Here is a 21177-nt window from a genome sequence, read left to right as displayed (position 1 = left end):
GAGAGGTTGGCAGTGACAGGAGATGGGGAAGTCACCGGCAGCGGCGGAAGAAGGAGCTACTGGTTAGGACTTCGGAGGAGAGAGAAAAGAGAGATAGAGAAGAAGGGAATATTTTGATAATTCTCTTTATAGACAGAATAATAATTAAAAAAATTGGCGTTGGATGAATAAATTACTTAGTGTGTAAATAAAGGCACCCAGAAAGCACTGTGTAGTTGTCACTTCACTCCACTTTAATCTTAAACCCAACATGTAATGATGTAAGTAAGATATCACCGAAGAGAGAGAAAGTGAGAGAGAGAGACCATGATGAGAGGTACTCATCCTCCGCTTCCGCCGGACGACGACGGCGACGCCGTGAGGTGGGGCGGAGGAGTCGGAGTGATGAGGAAGAAGGCGACAGGGGTGAGGCCGTGGCTCCTCCTGGACGCCACAGGCCGAGCACAGGTCGAGGAGGCCGGGAAGCACGCTATCATGCGGCGAACGGGTCTGCCCGCAAGAGATCTCCGGATCTTGGACCCAATTCTGTCGTACCCGTCCACGGTGTTGGGTCGCGAACGGGCCATCGTGATAAATCTCGAGCACATCAAAGCCATAATCACAGCTCAGGAAGTTCTTTTGCTCAATTCTCGAGACCCTTCTGTGATGCCCTTCGTTGAGGAGCTTCAGAGACGCATCTTGCGCCACCATCAAGCTACCACATCCCAGGTTTCTCTCTCATCTTATACATATATTTGTGTATGTATATATGTATGTGTGAATTATGAATTTTGTTCAATTGATTTATCTATGTAGGTAAGTCAATTGCACACTGTAATTGGGATTTATGAGGTGTTTAATGGTTTGCCCTTTTTCAATTTACTCGCTTAATTGCTGTTAATTTTCTCACTAATTACAAAATTTCAACAGATTCGAGCAGTTTTCGCGGGGAAATTTGTTGAGAGTGGTAGCTCCATTGATGAAAAATCTAGTTGAAAATATATGATTGTCTTAGCTGAAATTTTGTATAATATTTTAATTATAAATAAAAAAAAAAAAAAAAACTCTATGGGCTGATTCAGCCTCCGTTTGGGTAGTAGGTTGCCTTTTTAATTTTTTTTTGGCTTTTTTAGCTTGGTTTGGGAAGGACTTTTTGGCTTTTTTTAGTTTTTTTGTGAGAGAGTATTGTAATGATTATGGGTTGGATTTGATGTTTTGTTTTTTGTGATTAAAATAGCCTATTTTGTTTTTTGTGGCTATTTTAGCCAAAAAAAGCCTGGCTTTTTTCTTCCCAAACGGAGCCTCAATCACCTGAAGTAATTGCAATTAGGTTATTTTTAACTCCTTTATACTCGAAAGACAAGATTGAATGGTATGGAGTTTACAATTCTGAATTTATTCCCCCAAACCTATGTATGTGTTTCTTGAAATCACACAACTTCAACGCTGAAGTAAAAAACACTACTTCAAAATTTTTTACAATATACTAATTGAAGTGGTGGTTTGAAAATACGACTCTAGAGAAGTCATGTTTTAAAGTTGTGTTTTTTAAACATGACCTCACAAAATAAAATGGGTTAAGTTCAAAACAGCGTGGATTTGAGAAATAAGTTTTAAAAGAACATGGATTTTATTTTTTGTTTTTGTTTAAAAATAACTCTACAATTATCATTATGTGGCCAAATGACATGCTATCTGTTTCTGACATTTGGTAAACACCCATTGTTGATCTAAGGGCTAAAACTTCAACGTTCCTATTTCTCAAAAAAAAAAAAAAAAAAAAACTTCAACTTTCCTAATTTTGCACTGAATTGACTTCTGGTTTTGTTGTGGTTATGGTTTTCAAGTTATGTGCTTTAATCTTGAGAACTCATAATGTCTGTATTGTTTATTTTAAGTATTGTTGGCTGATTGTTTCATGTGCTGTTTGGAAAGGAGGGTGGGGTCAATGCTGATGACACAGACTGGACAAATTTGTATGATTTGGTAGAGCCACATTCAAGGTTAAATAGCCCTCAAAAGTTATCCGGAGGCTTCCCGCCAAAAGATGACGAAGGTAAGGTGGATGGGAAACAAACTCTTGAGAAACAAGATGCATTGAAAGTTCTTCCATTTGAGTTTATTGCTTTGGAGGCCTGCCTTGAGGCTGCTTGCAGTTGCTTGGACAATGAAGTAAGTAACTTTACTAATTACTTATTATTGTTATTTTTCTATGCATTCATATTGTTGATTTCACTTATTTTTCTCGTTATTGTATTGATTTTTCTTGTAATTTTAATCTAGGCAAGGACATTGGAACAAGAAGCTCATCCAGCCTTAGATAAGCTGACTTCAAAAATCAGTACTCTTAATTTGGAACGTGTGCGTCAGATTAAAAGCCGTTTGGTTGCAATAACTGGGCGTGTTCAAAAGGTAAGTGGTTTGGCTTGTACTTGTATTTCCACCACTTGATTTAATTTTAGCCTTCCAAGATCTTATTATGGGCTTTTGTTTTCAGTCAGTATAACTAGGGTTAATGATAAATATAGAGGTTGAATTTGAAACCATGTTAATCTTTGACAATTCCTTGTTAGCTGAACTATACATTATCTATGCCTCACTAATCTACAAGGTAGTTAATAGTTGTTGAATTCATGTTAAATACATATTGCTCTTATTCATCCTATTTCATTGGTGGGTAAATAAATGGACAACAATGCTTTTTTATTATCACAGATTCCCAAGTGTGGTGTTTACATTTGTTTGCTAAAAGACGTAAAAGCTCGGGCTTTTAAGTTTGTGAACACGGAATCGTGTGAGAACAACCATCGTATGCATATTTTCTCAATGATCAAGGTTTTGTTCAGTTTACCCCTCCCAGCTTCTTGATTTGGAAGGTCATTATTAAGGAATGGCCGTTTCACTCCTCCTGAGTCATGCATACTATCTGATCTTTTTACTTATCCGGTTCCAAGCCTGGAGAAAGGAGGGTTGTGATAAGTTTATAGCCAACTTTAAGTTTTCTGAATGAAACTGTATATTAGATTGCCAAAGAATATATTATTTATATAGAACACTAATTCCTAATCTTATAAGGAAAAAGGAGAACACATTCTCACACCCCCGCTCAAACTCAAGGTGTTTTAGTAGGAAACGTTGAGAGTTTGTGAAGAAAAAATCGAAACCGAGCAGTGGTGTAACTCTTGGTGAAGAAGTCAGCAAGTTACAGAGCCGAAGAGACAAAAGGAAGCGAGATAAAGCCAGATTGCAGATGCTGACGGGCAAAGTGACAATCAATTTTAATATGCTTTGTCTGTTTATGAAAGACAGTGTTACGAGCAATTTGAATAGCACTTCGGTAGTCACAATAAAGGGAGGTCGGGAAAGATTGAGGGACACCCAAGTCAGATAAGAGACCACGAAACCAGACAATTTCAGCAGTAGCATGAGCCATAGCACGATACTCAGCTTCTGTAGTAGAACGGGCAATAACAGCTTGTTTCTTGTTTTTTCAAGAAATCAGGGAATCGCCAAAAAACATACAGAAATCAGAAATAGATTTACGATCATTAACATCACCAGCCCAATCAGCATCACCATAAGCCACCAAGTCTAAGGAAGAAGTAGAAGAGAATAGCAAGTCCTGGAAGATAGTACTGTAAAGATAACGAAGAATCCAAAGCAAAGCAGCCCAATGTGTAGAGCGAGGAGCAAAAACAAACTGACTAACCACATGGACAACGTAGGTAAGATCAGGGCGAGTAACTATCAAATAGACTAAGCAACCCACAAGCTTGTGATATTACGTAGGATCAGTGTTTTTAAAGGCTCAAGGTGCACTAAAGCGCTGAAGGTCCCTCGGGGCCTAGGCGCAAGGCGAGGCGCGGGCTTTATTGAAGTAAGGCGCACAATCTTCGTAAAAAATAGAAAAATTAATATAAACTAATCATTCATAGTACTAAGACAATTTTTTACATACTAGTACTTACTACACAACACCAAAAATAAATAACAGAAAAAAAACAATTTCAGTATAATGATTATTACATAAATAAAAAAAAAATAACAATTTCATACATACAATTTCAGTATAATGTTTAAATTAAATAACAATTTCAGTATAATTAATTAATTCATACATACATAAATAAAAAAATAGATACATAAATTAATTAATTATTATGATTATTACATACATAAATAAATAAATTAATTAATTAATTCATACATACATAAATAAAAAAAATAATTAATTCATAAATAAAAATTATTATGATTATATGATTATATAATTAATTCAAAAAATAAAAATAATTAATTCATAAATTAATTATTATGATTATAACAATTTCAGTATAATGTTTAAATTAAATAACAATTTCAGTATAATGATGAATCAATTTCAGTATAATCATAATGAATGTAACGTATCTATTTTTTTTATTTATGTATGTAATAATCATAATGAATGTAATGTAATGTATGTATAATCATAATGAATGTAATGTATGTATGAATTAATTAATTAATTAATTTATGTAATGTATCTAATTTATTTATTTCAGTATAATCTATTTATGTATGAATTAATTAATTAATTTAATTTAATTCATGTATGCCATTTTTTTTTTTTTTTAACAGAGACAGTCAAAACAAAGGAAAAAAATAAAAACAAAAAATAGAACAGAACTAACTAGCAGAATAAAAGGGGAAGAAAAAAAAAAAAAAAAAAACAAACAGAGTTTCGATTCGACAGAGAAGAGCCCAGTCGGAAGAAGGAGAGGAGCCCAACGAGCGAAGCAGAAGAAAAAAAAAAAAAACGATCGAGGTTCGAAGAAGGAGTCGAAGGAGGTTCGACAAAGGTTCGCGAAGAAGAAGAAGAGGAGGAGGAGTTCCTGGTTCGAGAGAAAGAGACAAGCCCAGTCGGAAGGAGTCGAAGGAGCTTCGTCGAAGGAGAACACAGATTAGGGCTTCGATTAGGTTCAATTCGAGTCCTCTTCTCTTTTCAGATGTATTGTATTGCATCTGAGTTGTAATCGTATGTGTTGGAGGCAAGAGCTTCACAATTTTCAGCCGTCAGATATGAATTAAGCACAAACCGAAGAAGCCCGACTAGGCGCGCGACTTGCGCCTCTCTGCACCTCTTCCAGGCGCACCCAAGGCGCGCGACTGTTATACCTCGCCTCGCCTGGGCCTCCTCAAGTCGCGCCGACTGCGCCTCGCCTCGCCTGGCGCCTAGGCACACCTTTGACAACACTGCGTAGGATCGTCTAGAAGAACACCATCAGTAGTATTGAGCTTTACATTAAGCTCAATGGGGGTATCAGAAAGCTTAGTGTCAGTAAGTCCGGCACGATGGATAACCTCGTTGGCAGCCTGGGACAGAAAGTAACCCTTAAGAGAAGAAGCCACCTTAATACCAAGAAAATACCGCAATGGTCTCAGATCTTTCATTTCGAAGGTACGGAAGAGATGCTGCTTGACCTCAGAGATAACAGAAGAGTCAAAGCCAGTAATAATCATGTCATCCACATATAGTAAGAGAGCAACAAAACTAGCTGAGGTATGTCTTAGAAATAAAACAGAGTCGGAAGGAGAAGGATGAAACCCAAGCTCGATAACAGCAGTTTGAAAGTGATCATACCAAACACGAGGAGACTGCTTCAGACCATACAGAGCACGCCGAAGACGACAAACCTGGCTAGAGGAATGGTGAAGACCAAGGGGAGGACGCATGTACACTTTCTTAGTGAGATGGCCATTAAGAAAAACATTCTTAACATCCATCTGATAAAGAGGCCAATAATGAACAACAGCGACAGAGATCAAAGTTCGGACAGTAATCATCTTGGCAATAGGAGCAAATGTCACCTCATAATCAATACCACACTCCTAGGAGAAACCTTTGGCCACCAAACGAGCTTTGTATTGCTCAAGAGAACTATCAGAATGAGTCTTGATTTTGTAGATCCATTTGTAACCAACCAGATTCTTACCAGCAGGCAAAGGAATCAACTCCCAAGTACTAGTTTTCTGTAGAGCAAACAACTCATCCTCCCTAGCTTGAAACCAATGAGGATCCTGACAGGCTTCTTTGTAAGACTAAGGTTCTGCAAAAGAGTGAATAGTAGACAAAAAGGTACGATAGGAAGCAGAAAAACAAGTATTAGACCAACCCAACCTGTTTGGAGGATGACGCCCACGAGGAGGATGTCAGTGTGTAGCAGGATCAGAGTCGTCAGAAGCAGGAGGATTCAGCAGTAGAGGCAGAGACAACTGGTGGAGGAGGAGCCTTGCGACGAGAATAAACTAACAACGGATGAGGAGGAGAAGACAAAGGAGGAGATGCAGTCAGAGGTGAAGCAGGAGGAGAAGATGGAACAAGCTCAGGAGAAACTGTGGAGATGTACTCATCAGACAGGACCTCAAAAGGAAATGGATCAATATGAACCAAATCCTCTTTGAAAACTGGGTTAGTGAAAGGAAGAAGCTGAAAGTAAGATAGATGTTCGAGAAAGGCAACATGGCGGGAGACATAAAGGCGATAAGAAATAGGATCATAACAGCGATAACCTTTTTGAATGAGGCTATAACCCAAAAAAACACATAGGACAGACCGGGCACTAAGTTTAGTCCTATTTTTACGGGGTAAAAGGACAAAATAAGTAGACCCAAACACACGAAGGAGGGAGTAATTAGGAAGTTGAGAAAACAGAGCCTCATAAGGAGACTGACCAGAAAGAAGGGGGGTAAGCATACGGTTGAGAAGAAAAGCAGCAGTAAGAACTGCCTCACCCCAAAACGGAGCTAGAACGGAGACAGATGGAAGGAGAGACCTAGCTCTCTTAAGGAGATGATGGTATTTACGTTCAGCTCGACCATTTTGGGCAGGTGTATCAGTACAAGAAGTTTGGTGAATGATACCCAAGTTGGCCAAATATTTTCAAAATTCAGTTTTAAAGTATTCCTCACCCAAGTTAGACCGCAACAATTTAATAGTAGACCCAAATTGTGTGGTGACCATAGACTGAAAAGTACGGTATATCTGGTAAAAGTCAGGCTTATGAGTCATAAAATAAACCCATGTGTAACGGGTGCAATCATCAACAAAAGACACATAGTATACTAAACCCTTTTTATTAAGAACAGGAGAGGGTCCCCAAATATCAGTATACACAAGAGAAAAATGAGAAACATAAATAGATTTTTATTAAATGGTAAAACTGACATTTTGGCAAGTTTACACTCTCGACGTTCATCAATTTGGCTTGGAGAAATTTTACCTAACAACCCTAACTGAGCTAAAGACTCTAAGTGGCCAACAGACATATGATTAAGGCAAGAATGCCATAAGTAAAACTAATTTGACTAAGAATATAACTGAAATGAGGAAAGTGCAGCTGGAGAGGTGGATAAGGGGAGATGCAAGCTTTCAACCACATAGAGATCTCCAACTTTACGGCCAGTCCCAATTTGTTTCTTGGACACCCGATCCTGCACACAACAAATAGAAGATGAAAAGATAACATCAAAACCAGACGCATCAAGTTGACTAATAGATAATAAACTGACAGATAGTTGAGGGACATAAAGAACAGAAGGAATAGTAACAGCAGACATAGCAGATGGTAAGATAGACTCAATAGACAAAATAGACATACCAGATCCATTAGCAGTATTAATAGTAATAGGAACGGGTGGGGGAATATAGTTTTGAAGTAAGAAAATGTGAGGAGTCATATGATGAGAGGTACCAGAATCAAAAGGCCAGACAGAAGAAGGGATACCTGAGGAGGACCCAAGCTAACCTGAATGAAGAGAGGTAAGAACGGAGTCAGATGGGGATGGCTAAGAGGTGGAGTAAAAATGCTGAAGTTGTGTAACCTGAGCACTTAAGGAAGCCAAGTCAGGATCGAGAGCCGGAGTAAATGTAGTATAAGCGGCAAGAGGTCGGAAAGTACCTGAGGTAGGATCACAGAACTGTGTCTGAGAAGACGGAGCAGGCTGATGTTCCTTCTTGGGACAGTTGTTCTTCCAATGACCCCTCTGATGGCAAAAAACACTCATCTGGCTCTAATGGTCCTTTCTTGGGTTTCGCAGTGGCCTGAAGCTAATAAGGAGGTGGGGTCGATAACAAGGGAGGCTTGGCAGGAGCGAAGAAGACAAAAGGAGGCAGAGTCTGACTAGCCGTCTTAAAACGGGTTTCCTCGGAGCGAAACTCACGAACAATAGCATCCACAGATAGAAGAGGAGATCGGTGAAGAATGCCACGTCAGATAGCCTTATACTGAGGGGAGAGAGCTGTTAAGAATTGCACTAAACGACCTTGCTCCCGAAACTCAAGATAAGCATCTAGTATCTTGAGACTAGGTGGTTCCATAAGAACCAGCTGATCCCAGAGACCTGTCATCTCAATATAGAAGTCTTGAATAGTCTAATCCTGCTAACGAGCATTCTGAAGAGCTGTTTCCAACTCATATCGCTTAGCAAAGTTGGACTGCTGATAAACACCTAGTAAATAATCCCACACCTCACTGGCAGTACTGTACTTGGAAAACATCATTCCAATACAATCATCCACAGAGTTATGGAACCAAGTCAGAACTTGGGCATTAGCACAATCCCAAAAGTCACAGGAAGTCTGATACCCTTTCGCCTTTGGATCCGATGGACGAGGAACAGAACCAGAATCAGAATAAGAAACATAGCTCCATTTTTTTTTGACTAAGAAGAAAATTCTTCACAATACTGGCCCAATAGGCATAATTGCCACGAGTGAGTTTGTATTTGATGGCTTGGATTTTAGTATCCGACATTGTAATAAAGCAAAGTTTATGGTGTTTAAGTATAAAACAACTTAATCAGAGGGGTCAAACTGTAATAATCCCAAAGTTAGCACAATTGGGTCAAATACTGGTGAACTCAGATACTAATAACAATACAAGAGAGAGAGAGAGAGAGAGAGAGAGAGGGATAACCAGAGAGCTCAATACGAGAGAGAGAGAGAGAGAGAGAGAGAGAGAGAGAGATAACCAGAGGGCTTGATTGCGACGATGTTGAAGCCCTAAGGAGAACCAGCGAGACAGATAGGGACAGCGAATTGGAAAACCACAATCCAGCGATGTAGAGAGATGCGCTAGGGACCTACAGATCACACTGGACCAACGACTCACACTGAGCCACGGATCAAAGATGATAGAGACCCAGTCGCAAGGGAGAACCAATCACGAAACAAAGGGAAGAACTACGAACCAGAGCCAACTCAGAGTCAGAAAATAGCAAATGGCTTCTAGGGTTCCGGTGGTGGCTCTGATACCATGTAAGTTTTCTAAATGAAACTGTATGTTAGATTGACAAAGAATACATCAGTTATATAGAACCCTAATTCCTAATCCTACATGAATACATCACAAGTCTAGTAGGACCCTAATTCCTAATCTTATAAGGAAAAAGGAGAACACATTCTTACACATAAAACTTGTAGTCACACTTTATAATTATAGCTGACCCTGAGTAATTGAGACCCAGGTTTGTTGGGTTGAATAAAGTGAGTTGCGTATGTTGAGTATGGTGTTTAAAGAGTGGAACTTGTTTTGCACCCTCATAACATATATTGTTGTTTAGTATTCCTGCAATTGGGACTAGTGTCTTTTAGTTTTATTAGTAATAGCTGCTTATATTTAGATTTTGGAAGAACTGATTTTCTATTAATTCTGAATTCTGAAGCTGTTTTGACAATAAAGGACTTGACTATATCAAGATAATGCCTTCATGAAGGATAGGGCTGTGCCAATTTATACGACGTCTTACTTAATGTCCAAGAATATGTTTTATTTATGTGATGTCTGCTTTACAATAGCTTTTTACATTGAAACTAGATGGATACATGAATGCATACGTGAAATTAACTGTTCTGTAAGCTGAACTTGTTGAACTCATGCAATGGAAATGCCAAGAGTTCTGTCTGGAAATCCGTGTAGTAGCCACTGGACCATCCTGAGAAATTTGTCAATTCTGTTTGATTTGGGCTGAAGTTAACTTAACATACTGAGGAGAAGCTTTCACAAGGGCCAATGCTCAATCGCTGGTGTTACTAGCCTGAATTTGTTATGTACTGAAAGCTTATGGGTATATGGATTCGTCAAATATGGGTTCTCTCAGTCCATTTTTTATATTTTATCGACACAATTTTTCTTACCGGAAGCTGGTATTACTCCATGATCTCATGGCCATCTTTATTTCCTAGGTTCTCCTGTTGAATCTGTTCCTTTCTTGTTTTTTTCCGATTGAGATGCATGCATTTCTTTCTCAGGTAAGGGACGAATTAGAACACTTATTAGATGATGATGAAGATATGGCAGAGATGTATCTGACTGAGAAAATGGTGCAACAACACCTTGAAGATTCTTCTCAATCGTCTATGAACGAGCAAGATGGTATGGAAGATGATGTTCTTCGATCGGACATGGATGACAGGCATGTAATATCCCACATATTGCTTCGTTCCCCAGTCTTTACATCATGATTACATGCAAATGAAATATGTTTCTTGTCATACATCAGGATTCCTGCTGAAATTTCATTGGAAGGAAATGAGGGATCCACCAGTTATGAAGGCAATCTTCAAAATATTGATAACCCTCAATATAATGTAATTGGCAGAGACAGCCATGGGACCCACACGAGTACCACCCGTAGTGCCATAAGCAAGAATCTTGATGTGGAGGAACTTGAAATGCTCCTGGAAGCGTACTTCGTTCAGATTGATGGTACATTGAATAAACTATCCACGGTATGCAACTCAACACTTTTAAGTTTGTTTACAATCAATTTGTGTGTTCTTATTAAGAATTGCTTATTGGTCTTGGCATTCTATAAAATTCACAAAACTCAAAATCCTGCAATAATTTTTCAATTTATCTTTTTATTTAATTGATAATATTAACATTGTTTTATAACTACAATTTTAACAACATAAGTTTGAAAATTATGAGTAGATGACATTCAGAATAAACAATTAAACTTAACAAATTAATATCAATTCATTGAAAATACTAATGATAACAATTAACCTCAACCAAATCCAACATAACCCATGATTTCAATTTCTGAAACTTGTCAGTATACACTGTGCATATTATATAATCATTTTCCTTTCTTTTTTTTTTTGGGGGGGGGGGGTGCTCTTGGAAGCTGAGGGAGTACGTCGACGACACAGAGGACTACATTAACATTATGCTAGATGACAAACAGAATCATCTCCTTCAGATGGGGGTCATGTTGACAACGGCAACCCTTGTGGTGAGTGCATTTGTCGTTGTGGCTGGAATTTTCGGCATGAACATCAAAATCGATCTCTTTAATGAAGAAAAAGCTGGGATGCAAGAGTTCCTGTGGACTGTCGGTGGCAGTGCTACTGGCAGCATATTTTTGTACGTGATTGCTATTGCTTGGTGTAAGCATAAACGCTTGCTTGAGTGATTTTATGCAAAAAATTGTTTGTTGCTTAATACTTGGAAACACCCAAATTGATATATGGGCAAACTGATATTTGGGCATACTTGAAAAGTTTCCACATAAATTCCTGAAGCTTTCAATGGTGAATAAAGGACTTCAGATTGAAAGATTCTATAATTCTTGAAATTATGTACCATCTATGGATGAGAATGTCATTCAAAATGTAATAGGAATATGAGAATTTCTTATAGATGCTGTTTGTAGTTTTATTTATTTACTCATTTGTTTGTTTGGGAGTTTATGTCTACAGCTTGTGCTTACAGTTTGGGGCAAAAATAATTTAAACAAGTTGAAAAAAAGTTGATTAATTTTAACTTTTGTTTCTTTATTATCAATTTTCAATTTACAAAAAATTACACCAAACAGGAAGCATGACCCAGCATGACCCTATGTTATGTTTGGATGAGTGGGATCATTTAGGGAAGAAAAAAAAAAAAATACATTTTTTATTGGAGGTTCATTACGGATTCTGTTTCGATAATTCGAACCGTTTAATGTGTAGAGCTTGTTGAGTATTTTATTCATAAAAAATCACATTGATCAGATGTTGATAATTACTTGATCGGATTAAATTTTTATCAATAATTGATTTTGAAAATTATATTTATTGTTGACAGAAATTTGATCGATCAAGTAGTTGTCGATATCCGATCAAAGTAATTTTTTACAAAAATAAAGTACTCGACAAACTTTATATATTCAACGATTCAGATTATCGAAACATGATCCGCGATGGACCTTCACAAACTTAAGAGCACGCTCTAATCCAATCTCGAAGTGAAAACAAGCCAGGCCCTTCTTCACCATAAGGGAGTAAGCCTGGACACTGGACTGACTGTGCCTGCTTAGACGCTGGACTGTGCCTGTCTGACTCTAAACCCTTCCTTGAAAAAAAAAAAAAATGGTCTCTAGACCGTAAAATTGAAGGCCCCGGCCCTAGCTCAAGCGTAGGCCATGAGCTTTGTTTGGTCAACAGACTGGGTAGCCCATCCTAAATTCTTATATTCGAGGCCTTACCAATGGCCTTAAAATACATGGTCTTGTGTGCTTTGGGCCGAATTGGGTCCATGGACATAATTTGGGCCTAACGCATGCTTGAATTCGGACTATTTTTAGTTTTCTCCAATTTTATTAGAAAAATGAAGTTTTATAATACAAAATTTTGATATGCATCACAATAATCAGAATTGCACAGTGAATACAACAAAAATCTTTATTTGTCGAAATATAAAAATTATATTCATCATGGTTATTTTATTAAATTGCATTTATCTTTATACTCATAAAATATAGTAACCAATTTCGTAGTTCTATTTTATTCACTTATGCTGTGTTTGGTGGAGGGATTTAGAGAGGAATTTGAAAAAAGAAAGAGAAAAAGCATATGAAACTAGGTGAAATGTGGGTGTGTTTTATTCATATTTCACCTATTTTTTTCATTTTCCTTTCTAAATCCCTCCTCAAATTCCTCAACCAAACACGGCATTAGTTTTTCAATTTTAATTTTATTTTCTCACTAAAATTACAAACACACACAAACAAAGAAAAGAAAAAAAAGAAAGAAAAAATGTATTATTTTGTGTATATGGGCTTAGGGGTCCTGCTACAATCTATTATTCTGTGCATATCAGAAGGGCTAATGGCTGAGCTTTGGGCTACAGTTTTGTTATAGAAAAATGGCTGGTAGCTCGAAATTAGTGGCCCGATTTTGGCTCGAATTCGATTTTTTTTTTTCTTTTTCATTCGAATACTGAGAGAAAGAGAAGAGAGAGAGGAGAAAAGAGGAAGAGGGAAGAGAGAAGAGGAAGAAAAGAAAAGGAAGAGAAGGCTCGTGCTGGCTCTGCCGACGACGGAGGACGACGGCAGACGATCGTGCTGGTTCTGCCGACGATGCAATCGTGCTAGTTCTGCCGACGACGGAAGACGACGGCGGACGACGAACGCCGACGAGGCTCGTGCTGGTTTGCTGCTCTGTGTGTGTGGGTGATTTTGCTGCTCTGTGTGTGTGTGTGTGTGTGTGTGTGTGGGTTTGGGTTTGATTTCAAACCCACCCTTCTTCTTCTTCTCCATTCTTTTTCTTCTTCCTTTTGCAACAAAAACGCAGGGGAAAAAAAAAAAACACCAAAACGACGTCGTTTTGGTGTCGAGCCAAATTCGAGCCTCTGAATTCGAGTTACGAATCGGAACTGTTTATTATGAGCCTACTACAGACCCAAGCTCGGTCCTTCTTGTTTAGAGTTGGGCCAGGGCGCTGGGCTTTTTTATGAGACTTCTGAGGGAGGTGTGAAAATCAAACGAGTAATGTTAAGGATTATAATATTTTTTCACGAAGACAATCATGAGAGATTCTCTATTTTTGAATTACACATACAATAAAATACCAAACACTAATCAATAGATGAAAATTTTTCATGATGCATTTTATGATATTTTTCTTATGATTCAAATCTTGCTTAAATAAAAAAGGAAAGTGATTTTTATTCCTTGCCATCAGATCTTAAAATTGACTTGCAAGGAAAAAAAGGACCAAGAGAATATTATCATCATCATAAACTGGTGGCTGAGAGAGAGAGAGAGAGAGAGAGAGAGAGAGAGAATGCAAATGGCAGTAAGAGCAACTGTAAGCAAATTTGCTTCATCCAATGTATCACCAGCTGAAAGAAGAGATGATGGAAGAGCAAGAACAACAACAACAACGACAAGAGGGAGAAGGTTAATGACAGAGATGGGAAGGAGAGGCATCCTCCTATCAACTGTGGTTGCAGCTTCTTCCCAAGTCAATGACTCCAAGACTGATCTTCTTCAGAGTAATGATTGAAAAAGTATACATATACACAGAAAGTACCGGACACAGAATATACAGATATGTGACAAAATATTCTCAATTATAAATGTGAATATTTTATCTCACATCTATCTTCTGTGAAATTAATTTCGTGAGCGTAATACAACTTGTAATGATGTTATCATCTGCTTTTCTCACTTCATAAGACCCATTTGATACTTTTTTTCTTTTTATAATTTACGCTGTTTTTAAAACGGATATCTAACCCATTGAGAAACTTTATCAGAGTATCTGAAGAAATCAGAAGAAAACAAGGCCAAGAATGATAAGGAGGTATAGCACTACTCTTTGGCTGCTTAAGAATTTCTTAGAACACAGAATTATTCAGTAGTCTCAGAAATTGTGGTATGTGCACGTGGTGCTCCTAATTAATGCGATCAAAGAAAAGGAATGGATGGGACTAACATCCTCTCTTACTCAGCCAACAAAGGTAGATTAGATCAACTCCATCCATCCTGTGATTACCGTTCATATTAATCGGAGAGCACCATACTAGTCTATGTTGATTCTTTGGGATCTATTGTTGTTAAACATAAGAACAATGCTAGGTATACAAAACTCAAGCACAAAAATATCCCAAGGAAAGTTATTGTGTAATACATAAGTTAAATTTGGACCATACACATATTTCAAGTATTTTTGTGTGTACCAGTTCTGTGCAGATATCTTTATACTAAACATTAATATAGCACTGATGGCTATGTATCCTAATTAACGGCTCATTTTATTGGTGATAATGTTCCTCATAGCACTATGCTAAAAGAATTTGAGCAAGTCTATTTTTTCTTTGTAAGACGGCTTTTATCCTCTTGTTTGCATTCTCTAATTGTGTGCTGTTCTTCCATAACAGAGATTGGATAGTTACTACAAGAGAAATTACAAGGATTACTTTGGATTTGTAGAAGGGTCTCTGAAGGGGAAGAAAGAGGAGCTCTCTGAATCCGAGAAGGGCATTCTTGATTGGCTTCAAACTAACAAATAAATAAACTCCAAAACCAAACACCACCCTTGTATTCATACTGTGTATGCATACGCCACCAAACTCATTAAGTGCCTATTTGTTGCATCTCAAGAAATAATGATTATTTGTATGCAAAATCTAAAAGCATTTCTCCGCCTAATTGATTTTTTTCAGCTTATTTAAATTATTTTAATTTTACTGCATAAGTTGTAAGTGAAAGTTATGGTAAATGATTTGGTACAAAATTCCAAAATATATGTATATATAAGCAACTCATTTAAGAGCGATTCCAACACAAGCTAGAATGGGTGAGACATTTAGCTAGTGAAGTTTTATTTTTGTACCTCCAACAGGCTCGGTATGAGAAGAGGTATTTTGTCTATTTTCATTTTGGCTCTACACATAGAAACACCAATACTAGGCAAGAGTATCTTCCCTCCGGCCATTGTGTTGCTTGATCCATCTTTGTTGCTCCTCTGTTCACTCTCCCATGTCTTGTTTTATTTTATTTTTATTATATTATTGAGATTGCTAAACTTTTGTGAATGACAATTTTCTTTTGGAATTGTCCCCTATAAGTTTGGTGCAAAATTATTTATTTTAAAAATATTATCATTATGAAAATGTCGTATCGATAGCTATATTAGAACTAAGTATTCATGTGGCTTGTTATGAAAAAGATAATATTTTTTATTTTGCGTATGTAACATTAATCTTTTGAAAATTGATTAAGTTAGTGATTTAAATTGTAAGTCTCAAAATTATTATTTTTTTAAATGACAAAGTGGCTGAAAAAAGGCATTCCAAAATATGCTAGCAACCTTAACTAAAATGATTATATGTAACTAAAATCTATTGCATTTGTTTTTTGTTATTTCATTTGTGCTTCTTTGTCAAACTTCATTTGTGCAAAAGGTCTTGAATTTGATGTTAGTGAAGAATTATACTTAACGTCAATAACACATGAAGAAGTTTTTATGAGTTTTTTGGGTTGTTTTGCTAACATATTAGATTTATTTATTTATCTCTTTTTATATGATATGTGAGAAAACAAAAATACAATTATTAATAATCTTCCTAAATAAGATTATTATGTACTATGGCACTCATATTTAGTGGCAGAGGGACATAGGGGCAGAGGGGGTCACGTGCCTCCTTGACTTTTCAAAAAAAAAATATTTTTTTTTGTGGGGTCTTGGTTACACACTGTGTCCCTCCTATACATAATACATAGCCCTCCCAATTTACCCAAACACACTGACACACCACACGTACCCACTTTTTTTTTTTTTTTTTTGAATCACAATCCCAACCAAACACTGACACACAACTTTTTCGGGGGTAAGTGCACACAACTCCAATTACGGTAAGGCTAAAACCCTAAAAGTTAATAAAATTCTTTATTTTTTTATTTATTAATAGTAATTGTTAAGTGTCTTCGCATTTTCTTTATCTCCCTTTGTTACTTTACAATTTATCGACTCGCGATTTATCAAATTAGGATCACACAACACAGATTTGGACCACACTACAACATTGGTATCCTCTCTTTATTGTTTACAGGTAACTTTATTTATTATTTTTTATTTTTAAATAAAAATTATGAGTATTAATTTATAATCATTTGTTAAGTTTTGATTTGTAAAAAAAAATTATTAGTTATTATTTATGTTAAAATAAGATATTTTGATATGCTAAAATTATGAATCTTAATTGGTAGTGATTTATATTAAAATTATGGATTTTGATTTGTTGTTGTTTGTGCTAAAATTAAAAATATTAATTTGCAGTGATTAATATTTGAATTAGGGATTTTGATTTGTTATAATTTGTGCTAAAATTATAAATTTTGATTTGTTGTGATTTGTTCTAAAGTTAAATTTTTTGATTTCTATTAAAATTGGAGATTTTGATTTGTGGGGGCTTGTGATTTCGATGATGAATTTTTATTTTGATTTTTAGTTTTTTCAAACAGTCATGGAAAAATATTTCAAAAAAAAATTAAAGTTGGAATCATCTCTTCCTCAAGAAGAAAATGATAATTATTCTTCTGCAAAACAAAGTCCCATTGAAATCAACTTAATGGACCTTTCTGCAAATCCAGGACTACACCCTCGAATTATGGACTATAATGCTAATGATCGAGATCAAATTCGTAGGGCATATCTACAAAAAGGTCCTTGTCAACCTCGTGATCATAATTTTCTACAAAAATCATTTGGACAAAAACTTTGGCGATTTAATCAGACTTGGTTTAGTGAATTTCCTAATTGGTTGGAGTATAGCGTAGTAAAAGATGTAGCATTTTGTTTATGTTGTTATCTTTTCAAACCCGAGATTAGAGATCAAGCTGATGGTGATTCTTTTGTTGGTGAGGGTTTCTCAAATTGGAAGGAAAAAAAATGCAAACTCATGTTGAAGGTCCCAATAGTGCTCATAATCAAGCTTCGAGTAAATGTCAAGACTTTTTAAACAAAAACCAACATATTCAAACGATTTTCTTCAAACAAATTGACCAAGCTCGAATTGAGTATCGAACCCGTTTGAATGCACCGGTTGATTGCGTCAAATTTCTTCTAAGATAAGGACTTGCGTTTCGTGGGCATGATGAATTTGAAAATTCAAGTAACTAAGGAAATTTTCTTAAACTTTTCAAGTTTCTTGTTGATTGTAATGAAGATGTCAAAGTTATTGCATTGAGCAATGCTCCACAAAATCTCAAGTTGACATCTCATGATATTCAAAAAGACATTATAAATGTGGCTGCATTTGAAACTATCAATGTGATTATTAGAGATCTTGGTGATGCACTTTTTTCTATTTTGATTGATGAAGCTCGTGACATATCAATCAATAAGCAAATGGCAATTGTAATACGATATGTTGACAAAAAATGCCAAGTGATTGAGCACTTTTTGGGTATTGAACATGTTGTTAATATGAATGCTCTCTCACTCAAACAAGTTGTGGAAAACTTATTCTCCAAACTTGAATTGAGTATTTCCAGATTACGGAGTCACGAATATGATGCGGCTAGTAATATGTAAGGTGAATTAAATGGTCTTAAAACACTTATATCAAAAAAGAATCGTCGTGCATATTATGTTCATTGTTTTGCTTATCAATTGCAATTGGCACTTGTAGTCGTGGCAATGAATCATAATCAAATTGCTTTACTTTTTACTTTGGTTTCTAATGCGGTGAATGTTATTGGAGCATCATGTAAACGCTGAGATATTATTAGGGAGAAGCAAGCTACAAAAGTTGTTGAGGCATTTAATACTGGAGAGCTATCTAGTGGGCAAGGCTTAAATCAAGAAACTAATCTTAAACATGCTAGTGATACACGTTGGGGTTCACACTATGGTACTTTAGTCAGCTTGATTAGTATGCTTTCAACAATGATTAATGTGCTTAAAATGATTTTGGATGATGGTTCAAATTCAAAATAAGAAACAAAGCAAATGTATTGTTGGTGTCATAACCTGCTCTCCGTACCCAAGGATTAAGTATCGTGATGGCCAGTAACTGAAGTTACCTCTATCAATTCTTAAACAATTACTAAATGCGAGCGGAAAAATATTTAAGTGAGTGTACTAAAATAATCATTAGAGCTTATATTTTTATAACAAAATTTATTGACAAAAAAGATCGATATTTACATATGAAAATTAGAAATTGTAACTACTATAAAAGTGCTATGTGTGTCTATTTTTCAGCCCTGCGTCTAAGACTCTCCAAAAGTTATTTCTGAATTGCATTGTTTTCTGAAAATTGGTAAACAACTATAAGCACATGGCAGAGTGCAAAATATTATATTAAGAGCATAAGAGTATAAAATTCACCATGGATATTATTGGCTAAACAAAACTTGATATTAAAATACAGAGTATATAATAGGGAAATCATTTGACATATAATACATAAATCATATAAACAGAATAATGATAACCACAGTATTGAACGGAACAGAACAGATGTATGGACTCAAGAGGTGGCTCGTATGAACTCTAGAGGTGGCTCCCACCATAGTGTAACATTTAGCCCCGTACAACACTTTGCCCCACACCAGAAATCATAACCACGATACAGAATATAATAGATATATGGACTCAAGAGGTGGCTCGCACGAACTCTAGAGGTAGCTCCCACAATAGTGTAGCACTTAACTCCGTACAGCACTTTACTTTACACCAGAAATCAGAGTGTCAGTAAATCCATGACAGACAGAGGGTCACAACATGACTAATCAGAGGGCCAATGGTTATTTAAATCTCCCAAGACATGAGACCTCCATGGTGGTACTTATAAAATAATTACTCAAAACATATTTTAATAAACAGTTATATCCATGGGTTTTCCTTAATATATAAAATAAGGTTCATAAATTAAAAATGCTAATATAATTTATAAAATACAAATTGTGTAAATACCTCACTCTTTTTTTTCACTATCAAAAACCTTTTTGACTTTTAATATTTTTTTTCCCTTTCTTTTTGTTTTTCCTTAGCTCGAACATCTCTTCCCTATTTATAAGGAGGCAAACCGTGAGTCCCAAGCCCAGCCTATACACGTGGCTTTTCCAAATATAGGCTCTTCCAAATTTTCTCCCTCAATCCAAGCTTATCCAACCGTGAGTCATTACACCTATATATAGGTAGGCAAGCCAGATGTTTTTCTCCAAATTGAAGGTGGCAATGTCCCTTTTATATTTACACTTTAACCCTTAAATTTCTTACTAATTATATTATTTTACAAAATTACACATAATAATATAAAATAAATCGTATATTTTCCCAACTATGATTAAATGATTTTAGTACAAATTTTAAAGAATAATTAAAAATCTGAGTTATTACAGTTGGACTCAATTCAATTATTTGACTTTGTATTCAACCTTTATTAGATAAAAACGATATTGGCTATTACAAGTAAGTTATCACAAGCACTACAAAAGAAAGATCAAAATATTATTAATGCCATGAATTTAGTTCAAATTTCTGAAGTACAGCTCTAAAAGATGAGAGAGAGTGGGTGGATATCTTTACTTGATGATATTTTGTTTTTTTTGTGAAAAACATGAAATTGATGTTCCCCAAATGGATGATATGTTTGTAGCTCGAGGGAGAAAAATGCGCAATGCTTACGAAATTACAAACTTACATCACTGTTGCGCTAAATTATTCTACACTGTTTTGAATATGCAAATTCAAGAACTAAATGCTTGTTTCACTGAATCGAACACTAAATTGTTACTTTGTGGGGTATGTTTGAATCCATCTAACTCTTTCCCTAGTTTTGACAGGAAAAAGTTAATTCATCTTGTTGAATTTTATTCCAAAGAATTTTCTTCAGTGGAGCTCATGGTACTTAATGAACAACTTGATACATACATTATCAATATGTTATCCAGTGGTGAGTTCTCAATGTTGAATGGAATTGCTGATCTTGCTAAAAAAATGATAGAGACTAGAAGAGACAAAGTATATACATTGGTGTATTTGCTCTTAACTTTAGTATTAATCTTACCTGTTGCAACTGCTATTGTTGAGAGGGCATTTTCAGCTATGAATATTGTGAAGAATTGGTTGCGGAACCGAATGGGTGATGAATGAATATATGATAGCTTGGTTGTCTACATTAAGAAAGACATTTTTGATGGTATTGACAATGATACTATCATGAAAAGATTTCAAAAGATGAAAACTTGTTGGGATCAATTGTAAAAGTTTAAAATTAAATTTTTTTTGTAATGAATATTAATTTTTAATATTTAATATTAGCTCGAAAAATTATTATTATGTTATTGTTAGTGATTAGGGAAGAAAATTTTTGAGATTATAATTAATAGGCGCCTCCTATATTAAATTCTTAGCTCCTCCACTGCCCATATTGT

General features: G+C 35.8%; 3 protein-coding genes across 4 annotated transcripts; all 3 read left to right on the top strand.

The window, feature by feature from the left end:
• The first annotated feature begins 154 nt into the window (after positions 1-154).
• LOC114269325 (magnesium transporter MRS2-3) lies at positions 155-11688 on the top strand. Of its 2 annotated transcripts, none has more exons than XM_082899933.1 (6): positions 155-708; positions 1918-2151; positions 2263-2391; positions 10271-10434; positions 10522-10750; positions 11152-11688. In XM_082899933.1, exons 1-6 carry the CDS (start codon positions 307-309, stop codon positions 11437-11439), a joined length of 1446 nt encoding a protein of 481 aa, XP_082756059.1. In that variant the 5' UTR covers positions 155-306; the 3' UTR covers positions 11440-11688. The 2 variants fall into 2 exon arrangements, with proteins under 2 accessions (XP_082756059.1, XP_082756058.1); XM_082899932.1 differs by having other exon boundaries at positions 181-708; positions 1915-2151.
• Positions 11689-13976: 2288 nt separating this feature from the next.
• LOC114269324 (photosystem I reaction center subunit N) lies at positions 13977-15459 on the top strand. The gene is made up of 3 exons (XM_028210633.2): positions 13977-14282; positions 14547-14593; positions 15171-15459. The coding sequence occupies exons 1-3, from the start codon at positions 14072-14074 to the stop codon at positions 15300-15302; spliced, it is 390 nt and encodes a 129-aa protein (XP_028066434.1). The 5' UTR covers positions 13977-14071; the 3' UTR covers positions 15303-15459.
• Positions 15460-17363: 1904 nt separating this feature from the next.
• LOC114269384 (uncharacterized) lies at positions 17364-20896 on the top strand. Its single transcript, XM_082897271.1, has 4 exons — positions 17364-17457; positions 17961-18317; positions 18426-18503; positions 20637-20896. Exons 1-4 carry the CDS (start codon positions 17364-17366, stop codon positions 20894-20896), a joined length of 789 nt encoding a protein of 262 aa, XP_082753397.1.
• Positions 20897-21177: the final 281 nt, after the last annotated feature.

This window comes from Camellia sinensis, chromosome 12 (assembly GCF_055761805.1).
Source record: "Camellia sinensis isolate YWXY chromosome 12, ASM5576180v1, whole genome shotgun sequence".
NCBI lineage: Eukaryota > Viridiplantae > Streptophyta > Magnoliopsida > Ericales > Theaceae > Camellia > Camellia sinensis.
The sequence above is the reverse complement of the archived record's forward strand: the minus strand, read 5'-3'. Positions and strand labels throughout refer to the sequence as shown.